General features: G+C 44.2%; 1 protein-coding gene across 3 annotated transcripts in view; it reads right to left on the minus strand.

Annotated features, from left to right (window-relative positions):
• LOC111145720 (formin binding protein 1) overlaps positions 1 to 23,990 on the minus strand; it is a 145,328-nt gene that overhangs the window by 66,239 nt on the left and 55,099 nt on the right. For all 3 annotated transcript variants that reach the window (XM_022500871.1, XM_022500874.1, XM_022500872.1), the window contains exons 3-4: positions 11,878 to 11,934; positions 11,021 to 11,168 (exon numbers count right to left, since the gene is read on the minus strand). In XM_022500871.1, coding sequence (XP_022356579.1) covers positions 11,021 to 11,168; positions 11,878 to 11,934 — 205 coding nt within the window. The remainder of the gene's footprint in view (positions 1 to 11,020; positions 11,169 to 11,877; positions 11,935 to 23,990) is intronic.

The raw sequence follows: 23,990 nt of genomic DNA on the forward strand, positions 1-23,990 counted from the left end.
GAGTCATATTCTGGGAGCACGAAGGCTGATTTTGATTGAAAACCCACACAGTAAACTCTCTCCCTGCTCCTTCATTTAATACTCAAAAATAAATATCAACTTATTTTTCAAGCACGTTTGTGCACCTTGACCTGACAGAGGAGCTTTCTCCCACGAAGGACTCCTTGGCCGCAGTCCTGTCCGACTAAAACAACCATCTGAGAACTACACTTGAGATCCTAATGTCTCCCGTGACATAAGGAAAAATCAAGGTGTCCATGATTTTCCTTCTAACGTATCTCTCCCAGTACGTGGTGGTGCCTGAGCCCTTAGGAAATCAGAGAGTGGTACCGAAGGCCTCCTGACCATCCTGAGCGTACCACGACCTAGACAGCGGTCATCTGGGGCCACCTCTTTCTCTCTCTCTCCTCCTTCAGCCGGAAAAGCTAGCTAACAGTTACAAAGATAAACAAACAGACCGGCTTGCCAGATGTGCGTGTTGTTTATTAACAAACAATGGCAAAGCGTTGCTTCCCCGGACAGTGAGCAAGTGTGTCTCTTAAAAGTGTGCCTCCGAGCTCTAAATAAAGAGGAATTGTTCTCTAGAAAAAGATAATAAGTCTTTTGGAGCCACAAAGTGAAGTCATCACGGCACTTTTCTCCTATCAGCAGAGATGGGAAATGCCATCTCTGGGGACCCAGAGAAATGCGGATGACTTTCTCCTGGAAGCAGGGTGCTTTCATTTCTCTTCGGCAGTAATAACAGACTTTTAAAAATGCCTGATGGTATCTCAGCAGACAGCGAAACTTACTTTCATTTCAACTTTTGGCTGGACCTTAAAAATATACGGGTAGAGTCTATGAATACAATAAAAGCATCCTTCCAGATTTTTTAGGATTCTCCCAGTAAGCAGGGGCCGCTGAGATAAGAATCAGAGGAAACCTAAATTAAGCAAGCACTAACTTTAAGAAAAACTACAACGACAAAGCTTCCAAGAAGGTTTTACTGTGCTGCAAGAGATCGCCCTTAGACTGTGAAAATGTTTATTATTCACACTCCACAATTAGGTACAACAGCTGCTCGTTCTTACACTATTTATATATAATAGACCACTGATTTTTAAAACTCCATAAAAAAGCAAAATATGGCAATGATGTGAGAACAGCCAAATCCAAAAAAAAGGAAAAAAAAAAGAGAGAGAATAAACACTCAATTGAGGACAGTCAACCATCTGGAATTTTAAATAAAACTCAGATTCCCCAGATGAAAACAAAGGAACACAAGACTTGAAAAGGGCAAAGAAAAAAGGGGCTTGCAGAAAATATGTCTGTGACAAATATTATAATCTCCTCAAAATCCACAGCGTGGTGGGTCTGAACACGAGCAGCTTCTAAGCCTGACTTGGGATTAATTAGCACAACCAGGAATCCTTGTTGCAGAGACATGGCCGGGGACCGGGGAGGAAACTCAACCCCCATCAGCCCCGCTTAAGGGAGCCACCCCAACCCCAAACCATAGACCTAGAAGCGTTCGTGATGGCAGCGCATTCTCATCTGTGTGGGATGGTCATATGATTAAATAAATATGATTTATTCAGGAAGGTCCATTTTCCTCAATCTATTTATAACGCAAATACTGTCTCAGTGAACATGTTTCACGTTCCTAACATGCCTACCTCCCAGTGTCAGGCTCAGTTGCTTAACCCTACTCATCCCCTCGACCATCTGGGCACCGGGCAGGGGACCCCACGCGCGGTCCAGCAACCAGTGCCAAGTGGCCTTTGTCCTCTTCTGGGGTGCCATCTCCTCACAGCTCCTGCCATTCTCATGCTGGCTTTTGCAACTCAGATCTCTCCACACATTGACAATTCACCTGGACTCCAGGAGGCTTGTATCTGTTCTTCAGAATAATCCCTTCTCTCACATTCCTTAAAACTCTGATTGTTTTTGAAGGATCTCAATTAACTCCTTTTTTTTTTTTTTTCCTAAGTTAGCTCTGCGCCCAATGTGGAGCTTGAACTCACGACCCGGAGATCAACAGTCACGTGCTCTATGGGCTGAGCCAGCCAGGTGCCTCCTGATTAACTCTTAGGATGAAAGAGTCTGAAAATGACCAATATGGAGCAGTGATGCCCCTCACTCGACCCCTGCTGAGGGTATCAATCTCGGACTTCCAATCCCAGACAACGAGAATCACCATCAGTAAGAGTTTCAGATAAAGCGCCAGGTTGACAAGGGTGAGACGTTAGGGGCAGTAATCCTTCCCCGAAAGGCTGAAAGCTCTTACAATCAAATTTATTCATTCCACACATGTTAATTGCATGCTCCCAGGTGCAGGGTGCGGCTCATGCCCGGTGCTGTCCTTGTGGCCACGGTGGTAAGAGAAAGAGGACGAGGCGCAGAGAGGGCAGCTGTGGGTACGGCAGCATTTTTGACAGATCCGGATGACGTTTTTTGAACAAAGTGGAGGCGTGAACTTGCAAAGGTCTAGGGAAGGAAACATCCTTCTGAGAGGCTGGAACAGCAGCGGAGATGCCCTGAAGCAGGAAAGGGCTTCCTGTGTTCCTCGAACGGCTGATGCCAACGTGATCAGACCGAGATGGGCGGTAAGACAGAAGGAGGCAAGGGCTGGACCACGGACAGCGGTTTCCCGGGCCGCGCTGAGGGTGAGGGAAAGCTATAGGAGGACTAAAGAAGGGAAGGGACGTGGTCTGTCTGCATGATGACAAGGCTGCACCGGCTGCCGTGCGGAGAACGTACCGAATGGGGCAGGCGAGGCAGAGGGACAGGGAGGAGGCTGCTGCACCTGTTCACGGGACAGCTGGTGGCACAGGTGGAGACGGGGAGCTGCGCCACAGACCTTGGGAGCAGAGGGATAAAGTAGGAGGCTTGGGGCAGTCCTCCAGGTGAGACAATGAGGGACCGGATGAGGGGTGAGAAGTGTTTGGATTCAGAACGTTTACTGAAGGTAGAGCTGACAGGACCTGATATATATTTTATAGACAGGACCCATATTATATGGGGTGTGAAGGAGAAAGAAGTCCTGGGCGCCCTTGTTTGGGCCAGAACAATTATGTTAATAAGGAGTGCCATTTAACGACCCGAAGAAATGCAGACCGGAACAGGGGTGTGATAAAGGGGTTTGGGGGATCCACAGTTTCTTTTTGGATGGGATAAAAAGCCCTCTGCATCGCACAGCTCTGGGGCATCACTCCTAGTGCTGCTGGGCTCCAGGGGCACTCCCTCCCCCGACAATGGGGTGCTCGGAGATGCTGCATCGGGCTCATCCAGGGAGATGGCAAGTGGGTGCCTGGATACAGGAGAGTCAGCTGGGACACAAAACATCAGTGAAAGGATTCCTGGTTCTTAGATGAAAAAGAAGGTCTCGTTCCAGCTCACGAGGGAGCACCATAAAACCCAAAGTTGCACTTCAAATCCAGGGAATCAAGAGCAGAACGTCAGCCTCCTGATAACTAGGTATGTTATAACTAGGTATGTTAGCCCATAAATGCTCGGGTGAAATTTTAATGATTCTGCAAATGACAGAACCACAGTGGTGACAGGGCCTTGAGGAACAGCACACGCCTGTCACATGTCCTCCCAAAACAAAGGAGACATAACAAAACCAAATACACCTTCTAGAGATACATTAAACCAGGAGCTATCCGTGGGTGTCCCACCAGCAGGACATAGGCAGAAGACCAGCAACTTCTATAGGGCTCCCTGCTTTCGGATTTATTTAAATAAAAGCAGTAACCCCAGTAAAGAGGAGGTAGTATGGAAACCCTCCTCTTCCAGGCCATGAAATCGAAAGTCCCTCTTGGCTTTCTGTGTTCTCTCCCCACAGGTCCTGGCTTTATAACGGAGCACCCCAGGTGCGTCTCAATGGGACTGAAAAGATCAGAAATTGATTTGTTGTTTTTTTTTTTTTTAAAGATTTTATTTATTTATTTGTCAGAGAGAGAGAGAGGGAGAGAGAGCAAGCACAGGCAGACAGAATGGCAGGCAGAGGCAGAGGGAGAAGCAGGCTCCCTGATGAACAAGGAGCCCGATGTGGGACTCAATCCCAGGACACTGGGATCATGACCTGAGCCGAAGGCAGCTGCTTAACCAACTGAGCCACCCAGGCATCCCCAGAAATTGATTTGTAATGACTTGATCACACACGTTAGACCCTTTTAGTTTCTGCATTCCCTCATGCTAGGCTTTGTCTGTTTGCTGAAAGCTCTTATAAAAACATATTCAAAGCATAGTAGGGTCAGTCCATGCTACAAAACTGCCTTATAGGATATTAAGTCCTTCCCTAAGTTCCTAAATAGGACCTACCCAATAGCTAACTTGGAGACGATGGTATCTTTTAGTATCAATTTTTAAACACCTCTGGGACCTCAGGGAAAAGATATAACTGGCCAACCTAAGTAATGTGGGGTCTTGTAAGCACTCTCTGAGTTTATAAAAATTTTAGTGAGTCATTGAAGGTATTGTATAATCGTTTCCTCTAGAACTTTTCAGATAACCACTGCCAAAAAGCGATTCTGTTCCTGGCCAATATTTGGTAATGAACCATACTTTCCACCTGCTGAGAGAAGTTTGCTCGGAAGTTCCAGTCAATGTCGGCCAGCACCTCCTGACTCCCCTTCTGGAGCTACAAATCTCTATAAAAATCCCTCCTACACGGTTCGCAGTGATCACCATGCATTACCCTGAGACACGCTCAAAGGCTCGAGCTGAACCAGACAACCTCTCTGAAATTCTTTAACAACATGATTCAACGGGCAAAAATCGCCAGCAAGGGAATCTTTACCCTCGTTCTTATGGGGGAATCTATCTGACAGCAACTCTGAACTACCCACACTTCAGATCGGGTAATTCACAACCTCGTTGATCATTTCCGTGACTTAGGAATCTCATCTACACTTCTGTCGAAGACCATCACTCTTGTAAATGACCAGAGCTTAATTAAGAACCATATATCACGTATGTTTGACCTCGTACTCTCTTTCTGGGAATTTAGCTTGGAGGAATGGTGCCCACCCCACGCACAAAAGAGCTATGAAAGAAACGAGTTCTCTGCAGTACTGTTTATATAACTAAAAGTAAGTAAATAACACAAAACTGGTAATAGCCTACAGGTTAAATAGTAAAGAATTAGTTAAGTGAATGATACAAGCATTAGAATAATGCATAGCCACTAAAATTCTAATGATGAAAACTACTTGTTTTCATGCAGAAAAATAAAAACTGCTTATGAAATTAAATGGGGAATAAAGAAAAATATAAGTTATATCCATATAGGACTAATATGCTTAAGTGTTATATATAGGAAATATATTTATATAGACATATTATGTATATATGTCTATATCAGTCTTTGTACACATCAATATCTTTGTGTCTATAAGTGACACCTAGAAGGTAACTTGGAAAAAATGAGGATTTTTACTTATAAAAATTTCAAGTTTTTGTTCTTTAATCCAGAATTTTGGTAACATTCTTTAAAAATATTGACAATTAATACATGAATCATAACATTCCCCCCTTCAAAAAGGGGGGGGAAGAGTACATAAAAGGAATAGAAGTTTTTTTGTTTTTGTTTTTGTTTTTTTAATTTTTAAAGTAGGCTCCACACCCAGCATGGAGCCTGATGCAGGGCTTGAACTCACGACCAGAGATCAAGACCTGAGCAGAGATTAAGAGTTGGATGCTCAACCGACTGAGCCACCGGTGCCCCAAGAAACAGAAGTTCTTTTTGCATGTCAGCTAAAAGAGATGACTATTGTATTTACTGCAAATCTGTCAAAATCTAGGAAAATCAGGCAAGTATAAAAATTTCCAGATTTTACACATTAAAACTAATCATGTTGCCTTATAAAGAATATTGATTTCCCAGTAATTTCTCCTGAATACCAGTAAATCCTAAATATTGTCACATAGTACAGATTTATTGATAATTTGCATTTGTAGACAAAAAACTGAACACAAAGCAAAGGAACCGGCAGTGTGTACTCTGACTTATGTTCTCCCCAAAGACAGGCCACTGATCCTATTGTCTCTAAAGAGAAGGTGAGTATCTCGCTAAAATATAATTTCTGAGGTGCCTGGGTGGCTCAGAGGGTTAAGCCTCTGCCTTCAGCTTGGGTCATGATCTCAGGGTCCTGGGATCGAGCCCCACATCAGGCTCTCTGCTTGGCAGGGAGCCTGTTTCCCCCTCTCTCTGCCTGACTCTCTACCTACTTGTGATCTCTCTCTCTCAAATAAACTAAAAAAAAAAAAAGAAGTTATTTTTGAAAAATCAATGCATTTTCCTAACAACGAGCCTATAAATTTGTGTCTCAGAACAAACTGTTTCCTTAAGATACTATGTGGGAGAGTTGCCCGTCTTATGGGAACAAGGGAGGTGTGGACATCGCTGCCTAAAACCCACCTTTTCTCCAAAGAACGTGAACAGCAGGTGTTGTTCTGTTTTATAATGGGAGATTTTTAAGACTTCAAGGACACACAGCTGGCTCATTATCATGAAGTGGCCCCCAGGATGAGAAGAATGTCCATCTCTCCCTCTACTTTCCTCTTACTACCTTCCTTTCAAATCCAGAGGGAAGGAAACATTCTTTACAGAATGAGCTCTGTCACCACAAAGACCCTTGTTAGAGATTCATCTATTCAAACACAGCAAAATCTAGAGGAGAAATAATTTTCCAGTAGTATTCCAAACTGAACTTGGAAATAACTCTATATGCAGTAATGAGATCCAGCAGTAATCCTATAAATTTGAAATCATCCCTTTGGGCAGACAGGATTTCGCCGCTGTACCAAATGGCCCAAAACGCATTATACTAATGGTTAAGACTGGTACTTAAGCAAGACATGATTTCTGGTCAGCTCTGAGAATTAGTAGCTAGACCTGAAATGGTGAAAGCCTCTCATTTCAATGCTGTCCACCAATTCAACATTTTTAGAAAGTTCTTTTTAAATGCACTGGCCATACTGTTATGACATTCGGTCGCAGGGAAGCCTGTATACCTTCCTTTCTGTAATAAACCCTGATCAGAACACTCAAGGGGAGACACCTGGGTGGCTCAGTCGGCTAAGTGTCTGCCATCAGCTCAGGTCATGGTGGCAGGGTCCTGGGATCGAATCCTGCATCAGACGCCTTTCTCAGCGAGCAGCTCACTAGACCCAGTAGGGGGGCTCAGAGAGCCCTCGTGACGTGGTCTGATGTGTCACAGCTGGTGGGGCTGCTCGAATCCCGAGCCCATTTGTTGACCAGAACATCCTTTCCTCTCTTAGCCCGACAGCCTCCCAGGGAGCTGTGGACACACAGCTGGTTTGGGCTCTCCCTCTCCTAGGGAAGATGTGCAGCACGTGGTCAGCCCTTCATAGCAGCATGGCAAAAAGGCCACTGGCTGGGACACTGGAAGACCTTGATCTGAGTTCCAGCTCTGTTGTGCCACTCCTGCTGGTCACAAATGTCACCACAAAGTGGAGAAGATGCCATTCTACTGTGTTTTTAAGAGTCATCTTTTTTTTAAGATTTTTATTGATTTATTTGAGAGAGAGAGAGAGCACAGAGGGAGAGGGAGACTCCTTGCTGAGCAGAGAGCTCAATGTGGGGCTCGATCCCAGGACCCTGAGATCATAACCCAAGCCAAAGGCAGATGCTTCACGGACCAAGCCACTAGGCGTCCCAAGAGTCATCTTCTCTTTTTTCTTTCTTAAAAAGATTTAATTAATGTATTTATTTAAGAGAGAGAGAGCATGGGGGGGTGGTGAGGGAGAGAGGGAGAAGCAGGCCCCCCCCCACAGAGCAGGGAGCCTGACTCGGGACTCAATCCCAGGTCTCCAGGATCATGACCTGGGCTGAAGGCAGCTGCTTAACCGACTGAGCCACCCAGGCGCCCCACGAGTCATCTTTTCAAGAATAAGTAAGATCACTCATTAATAAGAGTCAGAGGAGCCCAAAGGGAAAGCTCTAAAGGAGAAATATTAGTCTTTATGGTTCGACCTCAAGGAGCACCTTATCTAGAGCTGACTGCCCGTGAGGAAGCGGACACTGTCTAACCCGGCATCCTTGGATGTAAGTTAAAGAACGTCACTCAGTGGAAACAAAAACACGCATGCGAATACGCGTGGCCCCGAGAGCCACCCAGAGCCACCCCTGGGGAAGGGCCTGACCCCCGCCTTGCTGCCTCCAGCCTCCTGGTCTGAGATAAAATGTGTAACTGTCCCCCCTCCCGAAGGGGTGCTGTGAAGACGAAATGTGCCTAATAGCTATCAGTTATTATAATCCACAAAAATGAAGACTCGAGGCCAAACAATTAAACAGACAATATAACCAGAATAATTTCTAAAGTCACCGCGTATCAATATACAACCTAATGGCCCATTATGCGGTCATTCAAAATAATGATAAATATGTAGGAAAAAAGCACAAAGGCTCATGATGCATTATATTAAAACACCACAAATATGCATTTACGTACGGCTATTCTTTCTTTCTAGAGCTTTAAAAGGGTTCCCAATTTCCTAAAATGTCATTTCATGTAATTACAAAATGCTTCAAGAGAGCCCGGTGGTTGTCGTTCTTCCCAGTGGAACATCTGACTCAGATGTGTACTTGTAATTCTCCCTAAAATAAAAGGAGCACTACGAATTGCAGATCTTATTTAATGTGTCTCTGTATCACCTATAATTTACTCTATAAATTACTATAATTTCTGATTAAAAAAGGAACAGAATTCAAGCTACAGATATGACGGACTGTACAAAAGACATGATTAGCAGTGAGTGAATAAAACAAAAGGACCCAATCATAACACGAAAAGGAAATACAAGGATACTCCACTAATGACACAAAGTCCAAGAACAAAGTGAACAAAGTTGAGTCTAAGATGGCTCCTCTCTACTTCCTAATGCTTACTTCCACCCTGGCACTCTTCCAGGTACTTGGGATACGACAGGAGCCAAGAAAATTCTTGCCCTCGCAGAGCTTACATTCTAGTGTGAGATGAAAGAAAACAAATATATAAAATGTTAGATGTTGGTAAGCACTATGGGAAAACAGTAAAGCAGGGAAGGTGGTGGGAATGAGGCAGGGAAGGAGAGGAGAGACTTTGTAATTTTAAATAAGGTGGACAAGACAGACCTCAAGAAGACGCTATTCCTGAGAAGAAGTCAGTAAGTGAGCTCTGTAGATATCTGGGGGAAAGCTTTCCAAGGAGAACAGAGCCAGTGCAAGGGCCCTGGGGCAGGGTGACACAGGCTGAGGTTGAGCAACAGCAAGGGGGCCATGTGGCTGGAGGAGAGGCATTCAAAAAAGTTAACAGGAAACCAGTTTATGTGGGCTCATATCTCATGATTCACTTCAGAAACAGAATTTATATTCCGTTCTAAAGTAAAGGCAGAGAGTTCTGGTTTAGGGTGTTCGCTAAATTTCTAAGCTATATGGGTGGCTGAAGGTCAGTCAAGAAACACAAAGCACTGAGCAAAGAAACAAACAGGAAGAAGGTATAAACTTTGCAAGGTTGAGGGAAGTTCAAGAACCCGGGAAGCAGTCCAACATCAAGTTCAGATTTACTGTATTTAGTTTATGATTATATTAGACATTTGTGCTTCATTCTGGACTTCAGTATTCTGTGCACTGCTTCCTTTCCATCATAGAAAAGATCTTTAATGAACGGTCTGGAAGATGCTATCATCTAATTTGGGGCTCTAGTGCAGGGTTTCTCAATCTGGGCACTATGGACATTATGGGGCAGGTAATTCTTTGTTGGAGAGGCCGCCTGGGTATTGTAGGATATTTACGAGCACCTCTGGGTTCTACCCACCAGATGCCAATGGCAACCCCCTGGACGACCAAAACTATCTCCAGATACTGGTAAGTGTTGCCGGGGTAGGCAGAAAAATTGTGCCCAGTTGAGATCCACTGCTCTAATGTGAACAGATAAACATGCCACCTCAGTTTATGAACCTGTGGTTTTTGTTTTGTTTTTCAAACCAATGGTTGATCTTAAGGCATATATCTGTTCCTGACTACTAAACTCACCCAAAGCCATGTGCTACTTACATAGCTTACTTAGAAAGAAGTAAACTCCTCAGATGTTCTAAAAACTTTCCTGTCCCAGGGCCTTTGCACTGGCTGCTACCTCCGTTGCTTGTCCCAGGCAACTCTACCTCATCCTTCGAGTCTTATTAAAACATTGGCTGTTTAGGGCCCTGGGAAGCTTCTCCCCGATCCCCTCCTGTGGCGCCTGCACTCGTACTTGGCAGCAACAATCACAATTGCAATTAAGTAATTATTTTGGTCATTATTATTTAACATCTCTTCCATTTGTTCAGTAGGAATCCCACCTTCCCTGTTTGTTCCTGCATGTCCAAGGCACCAGAAGAATTATGGTGGACTTGGATTTAAATGAAAAAAGTATTATCACGGGCCAGCTTTAGTACTGTATTCCTAACAAATTTTGATGCCCTGCGTAAGCCATCAGAGAACAAGGACACCAACCGCAGCTTACAATTAAATCTTTTAGGACAAAACCTTGACTATGAATATACTTTATGTGAGCGCACATTTTTCTCCTTTGTTAACAGTAAGAGCTATGAAAAGATGACCATCAAGGCAGGAGGACCAAAAAGGCCCTCTTCGTTAGATGACGAAGGACCCAAAGAACAGTCAATGGTGCTGAGATCACTTTTCTGGCTTTTGTGAACACATTATAAGCATTTATGTTAATACTACTTATTCCACGCCCCAGGTACTACCTGATATCGCTTACTCTTTCTATGTGTGAGATCCTCAAAAATATTTAAACTCCTCTTAGGGATTTTATCTGGGGGTTGGGGGGGGTGTCCTCAGATAAGTTTCAGTGTCTGAGGGACGCTTGCAAAGACCTGGAAACACCTTCTAGGAACAGGGTCCATAACTTTTCCATGATTCAGTTCAAGACCCACCACGTTATATGACTGTGTTTAATTTGAAAGTTTCTAGGGATATTCCCGTTACCCCTGGTCCACCTCTTAGGAAGAAAAAACAAACTCCTGTTACCGATTTCCTCTCTTGCTTCAGATCCTGGACGTAGCGGGCTAACTCCACAGTGATGTTCGAGGTCATGTTCTCGGAGATAACTTCATGCTGCCCAGCGTAATCATTCATTTCGTTCAGGGTGGAAAGGAAGGCTTTACAAGCCGTATACCTACGGAAATGAGCACACGCCACTCTTTCAAACAGGGGCCCCGTCCGTTCTAACACTGTACGCGCTGACGAAATATTAATTAAAATCAGGTTAATGTGCGTCAACGTCCCACAGGATCCCGAAAGTTCATTACTCATAAGAGCGTTCTCGTCGAAATGGCTCAGAATTAATTACCACTGAGGCACTCTACATTCTGTGATGCTGAACCGCTCTATGTAAGGCAGTATTTGGCCTCGTTAATCCTGGTTCAAATATGACCCCAGATACCGGACATGCCAGCTATGCATTCATTCAATGGGTGTTTAGATCTAAATTAGATCTAAATTAGAGATTTAACACTTCTGCGCTGTCCACGCTAAGGTGCCTAAGTTGCTTACTGAAATGGACAGATTTCTCAAAGAAAGAGACGCCTGACATTACAAGAGCCAATCAAGACCGTGGAATGCACAATCCTTGCTTCCTGTATTTGCTTAGATTACATTCTGAGCTTTTCCCAATTACCTTAATTGAAACAATCTGGAATAGGTCTAGTGACTCAGCATAAATTAGCTGAGCCGGGTTTTTACCATTCTCGCTGCCAATTTAAAAACTAGCACAAACACGGGTGGGGAATGCAGCTTATTTTTGTACGTTTCCTTTCTCCTTTCCTTCATCAGCATCACGGCCGGCGTAAAGATTATCAGCACATAATTATCAGCGTTGAACAGACCTGTATTCTTCTTCCTCCTTCGAGTTCTTTTTAGGTTGGTATTTCTTTGCGAGGTTCCTAAAACAAAAATGCAGACATATCACCTTCTATAGAAAGATGATTGAGAAGTCGGGAATGAGAGATGAAGTCAGTGCTTTGTGCGTAAGTTTAAAAAAAAAAAATCGCAAAATGTCTGCAGCTGAAATCTGTTTATTTCCTTCCCCCTTTTTTTTTTTTTTTTTAAAGTCATCTCTAGGGGCGCCTGGGTGGCTCAGTGGGTTAAGCCACTGCCTTCGGCTCGGGTCATGATCTCAGGGTCCTGGGATCAAGTCCCGCATCGGGCTCTCTGCTCAGCAGGGAGCCTGCTTCCCTCTCTCTCTCTCTCTCTGCCTGCCTCTCTGTCTACTTGTGATCTCTGTCAAATAAATAAATAAAATCTTAAAAAAAATAAATAAAAAATAAAAAAATAAAGTCATCTCTACACACAATGTGGGGTTGGAACTCACGACCCCAAGGCCAAGGGTTGCCAACTCTCCCAGCTGGGCCAGCCAGGTGCCCCTGGTTCCTTCCATCTTTTCTGCATGGGAGATAAAGCTCTGGTTGTGAAAGATTTGCATCGTTTTTAATCTTTTACCCCAAAGGTAGAGCACGTGAGAACAGAAAGGGGCAGGAGTTGGTGCTAACCTGGCTGTTACGACCTGACTTTAATTGGAGAGTACAGACCAGGTGTACACCTGCAGCTGATTTCATCTGCAGCACTGAGCTGAGGGCGAGTTTCCCTCCGGGCCACTGTTCCCTCCCAATCATCTTCAGGATGATCCAAGAAAAGCATGCGGACTATGTCCAAATATTCAAATTAACAATCCAAGTACCGGGTGCCTAAGGGGCACCGTGGTAAAGCGTCTGACTCAGTTTTGGCTCAGGTCATGATCTCGGGGTTGTGGGATCGAGCTCTGTGCTCAGAAGAGAGTCTACTTGGGATTCTCTCTCTCCTTCTGCCCCTCCCACTCATGCTCTCTAAGATAAATAAATAAATCTTAAAAAAAAAAAAAAAAAAACTCAAGTGCCAAAGTTATGTTGTCAGGGCTGTGTGGTTGCTCCTACAAAGAGCTAATGAAAAGGAAAGGAATTTAGGGGCTGTTCATGCGAAGACATTTAATTAGGAGGACCTGCCTGCCCAGGAGATTTGCACTGACCACACTCAGATGAGACAAAATCACTCACATCTCTCTTTCTAATCTCACCTCCAGGTCAAGAATCCAGACAATCTTTACATTCAACACACTTAAATTTACACAAAAACCAGGAGGTAACCCTGAAAAAAATGAAACTCACTCCCATGGATCCCACCCCTGACTTGGGTGGTAACAGTTTAGGGAAACAGCCAGGAGAAGCTGACTAATGGTCCACCGCGGGGGGTCCTCACTTGACCACAACTCAGTACTCACTTCCCTGTTTATCCCATGTTTCTATTCCTCTTTCCTAGTAGCTACTTTCATTATTTCACATTTTCTTTTATTCTCCCTGAATCTACAGATTTGCCTAGAAAAAATGTGCCATCCTAAGTTTACAATTTTGATCATGGTATCTTTTACATACAAAGTGGATGTGATTTCATCTCTAACAGGTGTTACTAGATGACGTGAGGCAATGGACTTCAGTAAAAAAGGGGCACCTTTTTTGGTGGCTCAGTGCGTTAAGCTTCTGCCTTCGGCTCAGGTCATGATCTCAGGGTCCTGGGATTGAGCCCCGCATTGGGCTCTCTGCTCAGCGGGGAGCCTGCTTCTCCCTCTCCCTCTGCCTGCCTCTCTGCCTGCTTGTGATCTCTGTCTGTCAAATAAAAATAAAAATCTTAAAAAAAAAAAAAAAAAAGACATTGCTCTGGGATGGCTTGAATCCAGACAAATCAGTGAGCAAGTCCGGGCGTCATCTGGGAGTTTGAGGGAATTGGATGAAATGACCTCTATTGCCCCTTCAAGTTTTCTGACGGAATATATAACACCCAACAGAATATCAATTGTTGCAATTTAAAATGAAGATATTGGACACTTGGGTAGCTCAGTCCGTTAAGCATCTGCCTTGGGCTCAGGTCAGGATCCCAGAGTCTCGGGATTGAGTCCCGAGTCCCTGCTCGGCAGGGAGCCTGCTTCTCCCTCTGTCTGCCACTCCCCCTGCCTGTGCTCTTGCTCTCTCTGACCAGTAAATAAATATAACCTTTTAAAAAATAAAATAAATAAAATAAAATGAAGATATGAAGAGCACCTGGGGGTGCACTCAGTAGAGCATGTGAGTGTTGATCTTGGGGTCATGAGTTCAAACGCCACGTGGGGCACAGAGCTTACTTAAAATAGTAATGATAATAGTAATATCATCAATAGTAATGAAATAAAAGTAAAATGAAGACATGAGCATATGATCATTTCAAAATTATAATTAATTTTTAACTATTAATTATAATTAATAACTGATGAGAAGAGAATGTTCCCGCTTGAAGGCTGCTCTGGTGTGACCCATGCTTCAATGAACCATGTTATATTTTCTCTGCTGATACTCTGGACGCATAGAACAGTTTCCCTAATAAATCTAGATCCAAAAGGATGCTGAAAAACAACATTTCTTTTAAAAATGTGGCTTAGGGGCACCTGGCTGGCTCAGCTGGTGAAGCATGTGACTTTTGAGCTCGGGATTGTGGTTTGAGCCCCACACTGGGTATAGAGATTACTTAAAAATAAAATCTTTGAAATAAATAAATTAATTAATTAATTAGTAATGTGGCTTAAAGACACAAATAATGCAAAGGAGAGAAATCTTCCTTGTTGAAAGCACAGTACGGCTGAGATGGTTTACCACAGTCACTCCTTTAAAGGCAGATTTAGTAAAAACAGTCCATCCTACTTAACAGGTGGCCGGGATGGAAAGGGGAACACATGGAAAGCAGATGACTATATAACCAAGAGGTTCTTTTCCACATAGACGTAGAGTAGAATATATGGGAAGTTGGAGTATTAAAAAGCCTAGTGGCTGCATGTGGTTTTTTTTTTTTTTAATTTGGTTGGGTTTTTTTTTTTTTTTGGCAGAGAGGAAGAGGAGTGGGAGGGCGGGGTCAGAGGGAGTGGGAGAGAGAATCTTAAGCAAGCTCCACGCCCTGCGAGGAGCCTGACGTGGGGCTCAATCTCCTAGCCAGCTCAGTCAGAAGCGCGTGAGACTCTTGATCTTGGGGTCAAGAGTTCGAGCCCCAGGTAGGGTGTAGAGACTACTTAAATAAAACAAACAAGCAAAAACTCACTTCACGTTAAAAAAAAAAATTAATTAAAAATTTAATACATCCACATTTTCTTTTTAGCTTCCAGTCCTAAGCCTTCATAAAAATAATTTAAATTTTATATCTAGTTGAAAGAAACATAGCTTGACTAGAGACAGGTAAAACCAGCATTCTTTTTAGTTTTCTCGCCAGTCGAAACCGAAACAGGATTAAAGACAACAGGGGGAAGTCTGTTGTGGGTGACAACCTGTGGAGACTGTCACGTCCGGATGAATGAGTCTCACTTCGACCATGTTAGCATATACAGCATTCAAAATGCTTCTTAAAAGCACCAGTGAGTAATTCACTCTATAAATGCCAACAGAAAACTAAAAGCTTAAGAGGTATGGAAGGGAAAACCAGAATTTTTTTCCCAGGGACCGCTAGACAGAAGGATCAACTTTCATTTCCATTCTTTGGAGATGGGTTTTCTCGCCTTATTTTGTAGGAGATCACCTAAAAAACAAGCAAGGAAATAAACCACAAAGAGCAGCTTTAAATTTATGGGATCTTTCTGAGAAATTTTAAGTGTTTTATGTATTACACTTGCTCTTCAGACAGGCTAAGGAAAAGGTAAGAAAAAAACATAATCCTCTCATAAGGATACTGGGTTTAAACTTGGTTGATCCGAAAGAGCCACAGGGAAGCTTTTTAAAAAAAGGAGATAACTGGGCCCAGTTCCAGGCCCTCTGAAATGGAAGGTCCAGGGTTGGGTCCAGGAATGTTTGTTTGTTTTTTTTTTTCCCTATCTTTCTTTTTTTTCCCCAAAGCTCACCACAAGACTTCGGGACAAAGACAGCAGAATAAAATTCGATCAGAGAATTGTGCTTTCCCAACAAGAGGTGAGAAGGAAAAGCCAGGACAATTATCAACAGCAGAAAACAAGCCCATGGGGAAAGAAGCATAATTTCAGTCTACGCACTTTGTAAAGTGGCGACTGTGGTGAGGGACAGAAGATTCTGGGGCCGCAGAGAAGGATGCTGTCCCTACTCTCGCTGCCACTGCGGCAGGGGGGTGAAGTGGGGTAGGAATAAGCCCATAAAACCCTTAAGATTAGTGTGGACAATATAAACTGAAGGGTGAGTAAGTGATCGGGGACAGTGACAGGAAAGCTCTGAGAAGACACACAGGCTGACCACCCAGGTTCCAGAATTCAGGCAGGAGCAGGGGTCACCACCTGGATCCTCACGCTCCAGGGCTCGAAGCTGGATGCCCGCTGGAGATCACGCCTAACCTAGGCATCCTGAAGGAACAGGGACTATCTTTGACCTAGCAGACTAAACTCTCAAACACAACCTCTAACAGAGTTCTGGAACACACTCAGAGTCTCAAAGACGAAATGTACAAAGCCAGGCCCTTTGCCTCACCCTTACCCTGTAACGGAGCTCAGAGGGAAAGGCCAACCGTTCTAGAAGCACGGCCAGGAACGCTCACCTACCCTCTATCAGAACCAACAGCAGCACTGGGGTTGTTTAGGCGGGTAAGAAAAGCATGCTTAGAAGTTCATGTGCCTTATCCCATGAAGTCCCCTTAACAACTCTGGAAAGGAGGAATTACTATTATTCACATTTTACAGATGAAAAAGATGAAGCACAGACAGTATGTGCCCCAAGTTGTGTGACTATTGAACAGAAGAATCAAGAATGCATCCCAGGTACTGGGGCTCTAGTGTCCGTTCTCTCAACCGCTTCGCTGAACTGCCCATATAAACGTTAAGTGAGGTGAAAACATATGACATGTAATACAGGAGAGAAGGAAGGAAGGGGGAAGGAGGGAAGGAAGGAAAGAGGGAAGGAAGGGAGAAAGGTTGGGAGGAACAAAGGAAAGAAGGGAGGGAGGGAATGCCAAAAAAAAAAAAAAAAACCACACACACAAAACACAAAAAACCCCCACAACAAATAAAAAAACCAAGAAAACAAACAATCTGGAAGAAAAGAAGCAAAAGAAGCAAAAGCAAACCCCTCCAGAATATTTTACACTACAGAAAAACTTCATAAAAACACAAAGCCAATGAAGTCAAGAATTCCCAGACCACGGGCTCAAACAGACTGCAAAGTTAAGGAAATGAACTAAGAACGGAAGCTACCACTACAGAACTAATGAATACAGTGGGCTGGGTATCAAATTTAACAGAAGAAAGCTTTGAGATGATCATTGTAAGGAAAGCAACTAACACAAGCAGAAGAAAAGATTACCTAAAGAATAAGATGCTTTAACATAAGGAAAAGTTATATCTCTGAAGTATATAAAGCCAGTAAATCGTACAGAAAAAATATTCTGATGTAACTGGAGAAAGTGACCCTGAAGTAAATGAGGGACTGGATCTGCATGTGAAAGGGCTCTAAGGAAACTGACCAAGAATGATCAACAAGGCTTAGCTTGGCGATGCCATCGAACTGCTAAACAAACAAAAAATTCCTCACATATATAGTCAAAAAAGTAAGTCACCTACAAAGAAAAAAAAAAAAAATCTGGCTGGCCCCAGACTTTTCCACCAAAAACCAATGCAGCAACAAAGTTTGGAGAGGACGAAAATATGACTGGAGCATAACCAGGTCAAATTATTATCAAGTATGGGGACATTCTCAAACAGAAACAAACTCGGAGAATTACTCCACAAACTCTTAGTAGGGAAGGAAATATTCATATTTCTCTTGATGCCAAGAGACAGGTGGAGAGGTTGTGCAAGAAAGAATGGAGGTGAGCATACATTTATATTTAAATACAGAATTAAGGGGCGCCTGGGGGGGTTTAGTCGGTTAAGCCTCTGACTCTTGGCTTTGGCTCGGGTCATAAGGTTAGGATCACGGGATCCTTCTGGGCATCGGGCTCTGCGCTCAGCACAGAATCTGCTTGAGATTCTCTCTCTCCCTCTCCCCCTCCCCTAATATGCTCACACATACTCTCTCTCTCTAATAAATAAAGAAATAAATAATAAGTAAATAAGCAAATAAATGCAGAATTAAGACAAGTTAACTGTGGGACTGTGTTACAGACCAAATTATATAACTAGAAGAGGAAGCAAAACATGTAAAGATTATTTTCTTTCTCTTACTTAGCAGTGAGCCACGTGGACTTGCTTAAAGTTATAACGAGGAATTAAAACAAAACAAAATAAAACAAAACAAAAAAAAAAAAAGCAGGGGCACCTGGGTGGCTCAGTGGGTTAAAGCCTCTGCCTTCGGCTCAGGTCATGATCTCAGAGTCCTGGGATCAAGCCCCACACTGGGCTCTCTGCTCAGCAGGGAGCCTGCTTCCTCCTCTCTCTCTGCCTGCCTCTCTGCCTACTTGTAATTGTCTGTCAAATAAATAAATAAAATCTTTAAAAAAAATTAAAAAAAAAAACAGTAATGACATCCTACAAGTTTTTCATAATTTTTCTGCTAAATCTTATAAGAATTCAGTATTTATGGTTCAGCAAATCCTTCAGTTCCATTTGTATGTCTTTTTTTATGGTGAAAGTAAATATAAGTGGAATTCCTTGTATACACAATATACAATATATTTTATAAAATGATTTCTACATAGTTACCCTTTATTGACAATTAACTCTAATTAAAAAAAAAAAGTTGGCCAGGACACGAATGGTTCACCAAAAAGAACGTATAAATGACTCAATGGTATAAAAACAGGCTCAACCTCATTGATAATAAGAGAAACACAAACTAGGGCTCAGACTCTCCTATTTTTACTTATCACGTTGGCAAAGATAGGACAAGACTGGTACCAAGGAGTGCTGAGGGTCAAGGTCAATGGCACTGTCCCACGCTGTGCTACAAGTGGTAAGGGTCACAGCCTTTGAGTGGCAACTTGGTGAACTCTACCAGAACCAGAGTGCTACTTTCAGGAACTTTGTTTCTGGACCAGCTTGTCCAAGTGCATTACTCAAGGTTATGCATTACAACTTCGTTCCGAGTTGCAAACAATTGGAAACAATCAACACGTCCACCAAGCCACAGCAATACTGTAAAACCGCAAAAATAATGAGTCCTCGGAACAATCTCCAGGATGTAGAGAGATAAGGGCACACGGAACTGCTGGGGAAGCAAGGAAGAAAACACACCCTCATTTGCCTGCAGCCGTCATAAAATTTCTTGGAAAAGATAAACAAGAGACTGATAACATTTCTTGTCCCCAGGGACAGGGTTAAGAGAAGGGACCCTTCCCCGCACACCATTTTCTACCTCTGGCATTTTTAATCATGTGAATTCATTATCTGGTTAACAAATAATGTAGCTTTTTTAACAGTAGCTAAGGGCAACCGATAGCTGGTTCTCTTCTATAGGTCATATGAAATGTTTTAAACTTTTATTGGGAATTCGACCTTACGGGGCGCCTGGGTGGCTCAGTGGGTTAAAGCCTCTGCCTTCGGCTCAGGTCATGATCCCAGGGTCCTGGGATCGAGCCCCGCATCGGGCTCTGCTCAGCAGGGAGCCTGCTTCCCTTCCTCTCTCTCTGCCTGCCTCTCTGCCTACTGTGATCTCTGTCTGTCAAATAAATAAATAAAATCTTTAAAAAAAAAAAAAAAAAGGAATTCGACCTTACATTGCCTTGAAGAAATAGTAACTCTGGCAAGGGTCAGTAAACTTTTTCTGAAACAGGTCGGACAGATAGTATTTTAGACTTGGAAGTGTGTCATGCTCAGGTGTCCCTGTTGCAACTAGTCAACTGCAATTGTTCTCAGAAGCGGCCATAGGACAATACATTAACGAATGGGCGTGGCCGTGTTTCTGCGTAACTTTATTTATAAAACCAGGCGGTGGATGGATTGGGACATAGGCTGTAGTTTGCCAACCCCCCAACCTACAGAAATCAAAGCCCCAGTGAACACCCATTGCTTCTAAAATAAGTTAGCATAGGGACGCCTGGGTGGCTCAGTTGGTTAAGCTGCTGTCTTTGGCTCAGGTCACGATCTCAGAGTCCTGGGATCGAGTCCCGCATCGGGCTCCTAGCTTGGCGGGAAGCCTGCTCTCTCTCCGCCTCTACCTGCCACTCTGCCTGCTTGTGCGCTCTCTTTCTCTCTGACACATAAATAAATAAAATCTTAAAAAAAAAAAAAAAACTAAGGTAGCATTATTTTTCCTCTAATTAATGCTGAAAAAATTAAAAATGATTTAATGCCAGAAATCTCTCCAAAAAGATCGTGTTGCTTTTTCAACATCACACTGGTATTTCAAGCAAGCATTTGCTGACCATGCTTCAGTCACCCTGGCCTTTCCATTCCTTGAACATGTTTCCACCTCAGGACCTTTGCACTCACTGATCCCTTGGCCTGGAAGAGCTAAACGCAGACCTTGGCATGCTGGTCTTCTCTCTTTTTGTTTCGGTTCTCAAGCAACAGGTTTTCCCTGGCCAGTCTAGCTACGTAACTCCCACCCACTATCATGCTCTATTACATCACTGGCTTTATTTACCTGGGTTGATAAATGCTATCTTTAAAAAAATCTTGTTTGCTTATTTGCATGTGGTCTGTTTTCCACAGTGAGAAGGTGAGCTCCAAGGTGTCTTGTTCATTAGAGTTCTCCTGGTACTCTGCTCACACACTGTTCGTTGTTCTGTGTGTTGGTAAGCCCTCATCAGCTCTCACAGCCTGTGCAAACACATGATTCTCCTTGAAGCAGTGGGGACCAAACATCTCAGACCTGGACATCTCGATTCAGCTTTCCTACAACTATTTACTGAGTACCTATCACGCATCAGGCGAGAAAACAGCAAGGAGGCTGGTATGGTTAGAGCAGAGAGAGGAAGAGGAGGAAAGAGATGTCAGAGAGGTTGGGGGATATGATCACACAGGGCTTTGTAGGACATCCATGGTAAGGTTCTGGATTTATGGAGTGAAATGGGGAGTAGTTGGAATTTTAAACAGAGAGCCATGATCTAGCTGCTTGGTGGAAAACAGACAGACAAGAGGGGATAAGAAGGGAATAAGAGAAACCAGTTTGAAGCCTCGTAATAACCCAGGTGAGAGGTGGTGGGGACTGGACCACAGCGGCCGAGGTGGAGGTCAGAAGAAGGGGTCGGATCCTGGGTAAATTTGCAAAGTACAGTCACTGGGACTTCCTGATGGCGACTACACTGGGGACTACACTGGGGACGGGGGCGGGGTAGTGGCAGAGAAAGAGGGAATTTCTGACCTAACGAAGAACAGGGTTTCTGACCTAACAGGGAAGGAGCAGCTACCCTCAAGCGCATGGGAAAAGCCGGGCTGCCCAGACGCACTGCAGGCGGGCAGCTCCGGCTTCCGATACTTTCCATTTCAGATAGATTTTAGGAGGTAATGCATCATCTATGCTGGAGTCCAGGACAGAGGTCTAGCTTGGAGGTACACACCTGCGAGCCACTGTCCCGTGGATCATACTTAAAGCCAGATGAGAGCACCCAGGGAACACAGACTGAGAGGGAAGATGACAGGGACTGGAAACTAGGGCATACTGGGTGAGGAGGCAGGAGGCAAAGAGGACCCAGTGAGACGCTAAGAAGGAGTTCCCAGTGAGGTAGGAAGGAAGCCAGAAGACTGGAATAAGGCCAAGCCAGGAGGAGGAAGCATCCACCCTGTCAAAGCTGCTGATGGGTCAAGGACACCAGACTGAGGACAGGCAATTGGGTTGAACAATACAGAAGTCACAGGGGCTCTAAAAGGGCAGTGCTGGCTGAGAGGTGTGCAGTGAGTTTAAGGTAGTGAGAGGAGAGGGATTGGAGACAGCAAGTAAGAACACTTCGAAGAAGTTTGGCTGCAAAGGGGAACAAAGAAATGGTGGCACCGGGTAGGGAGAACGACCTCAGGAAAGTTTGTTTTTGGATGATGGCGTGCTTGTGTGTCGACAGGGATAATAACCCAGGAGAGAAGAACTGAGGACGTGGGAGAGAGAAGCACTGGGGCTCAGTTCCAGAGCCGGAGGGAGGGGGGACACCGACTGCACAAGAGGGGAGGCCTGGATTTAGACAGAAGCATCTCGGGGTGGGGGGCACAGATGCTGAGAGTCTCAGGCCATTTTCTTCTGACTGCTTCCATGTTCTCAGTGACGTAGCAAACAAGTGGCAAGGATGGGAAAGGAGATGCTGGGTTTGCAGAAAGTGGGGGAACGGAGTCACTTCGGTGAGTGGGGAAGCAAATCAGCCAAGGATAGAAAGGATGCTTATGTACTGGCATTGAGGACCTGGCTAAGGGCTCAGTATTAAGGAGACCAGTCTGAAGGGTTAGTTCAATTACTCCTGATCTTGTACATCAACTTCTGCCAACAAGAACAAATTCAGACATGGCTTAGGGATGTAATGAAACAATGTTAATACATACATCTCAGCGGGCGCCTGGCTGGCTCAGTCGGCGGAACATGCGACTCTTGGTCTAGGGGTTGTGCATTTGAGCCCCATGTTGGGCACAGAACCTACTAGATACATATTTAAATCTCAGGAAAAGCACTTCTCAAGAGGCTGCCGTGAGAACCCTGACTCTGATCTACTTCAACTTGTGATCCACAAGACAGTAAACAGTTAAGGAGAGCCATCGCACTTTACCCTAAACCCACACTGGAATTTGCATTCTTTTCCAACAGCCCCGCCTTTTGTTACCTGCGTCCTCCGCCCCTCACCTAGGGCGGTGAGAAAGGGCAAGAAGTCAGGTGCAATCCAGAGGGGGAGCCAAGAAAGCCCTTTCCCTTCGTGACACGGAACGGAGCAGACACTTGCTAAAAGCTGAATTAACGGCATCTATTCCCAAACCTCCTGAACAAAACAGGATTATGACAAAGGTGCCGGGGAAGACAAGTGTAAGCTAACAGAAGAAGAAAGGGAACAAACACATAAATCCATGCAGTGAGACTTTATTCTGGCTAAGGACGTTATGTAACCCATTTTCCCACGAAAGGCATTACGATGAACAGTTGAGATATTTGGCTAATGAGCACGAAGCAGCCCCTTCCCTGTTGCTACATTCAGGATGTGAGGCGGATGCACACACGCAGTGCCAGAGATCGACCTGGGTTCAGCAAGTCATAAGGGCTGTTTCATTGAGCAATAGATTTTTGTTTGATTTACTCAATGGAAACAGAACTGTGTCATCCACAAAAACATCCACATGTACCCTCAGGGGCTTATTCATAAACAACACCAGCTCTAGAATCCACCTTCTCTCAGGGACACCTGACGTATCCCTTCTGCAGACACTCTTTGGGTTCAAACGGAATGTTTCTAGACCAAAAGTCATCTGGATCTTTAACAGGTCTTAAAACAATCTGCACCAACCCATTCCACCAAACAAGAAATCATTAAAGATTGTGACCACTACGTCAAGTTCCAGCTCCCTTCTACCAACAACTTTTACACATTTTATCTAAAAGCACAGATTCCTTGGATAATTTCGCCATTAAATATGTAAGCGGTCCAAGCACTTTTAAAATGCTGCCCACGGGACTCGTACAGGCTTCTGGATGGAGCGTGGATCGGGAGAAGCAGTTTGGAAAACTATCTACTTAGAGCTAAACACCTGTGACCCCACAATTCCAGTCTTGGGTGTATACAGAGTTCGTATCCCCAAAAAGGAGGCAAGCAATAGCCTGGCGGCTGAGAAATGGGTAAACTGTGGTATACTCACACACCCAATACCAACCACCAGTGAATGGAACAAGCTCCCACCATAGACAGCCACACGAATGACTGCTCCAAACCTAAAGTAGAACAAAAGAGGCCAAATGCAAATAGTGCTTAATAAGTGAGTACATTCACACGAGGTTCAGAAGCAGGCAAAACCGTCTGTGTCACTGGAAGTCAGAAGTGTGGACAGCCATGGGAGGAAGGTGTTGCACTGGAAGGGGCCAGGGGACCTCTGGGCCTGGAT

Source organism: Enhydra lutris, unplaced genomic scaffold, assembly GCF_002288905.1.
Source record: "Enhydra lutris kenyoni isolate GAN:26980312 unplaced genomic scaffold, ASM228890v2 scaffoldscaffold13, whole genome shotgun sequence".
Lineage (NCBI taxonomy): Eukaryota > Metazoa > Chordata > Mammalia > Carnivora > Mustelidae > Enhydra > Enhydra lutris.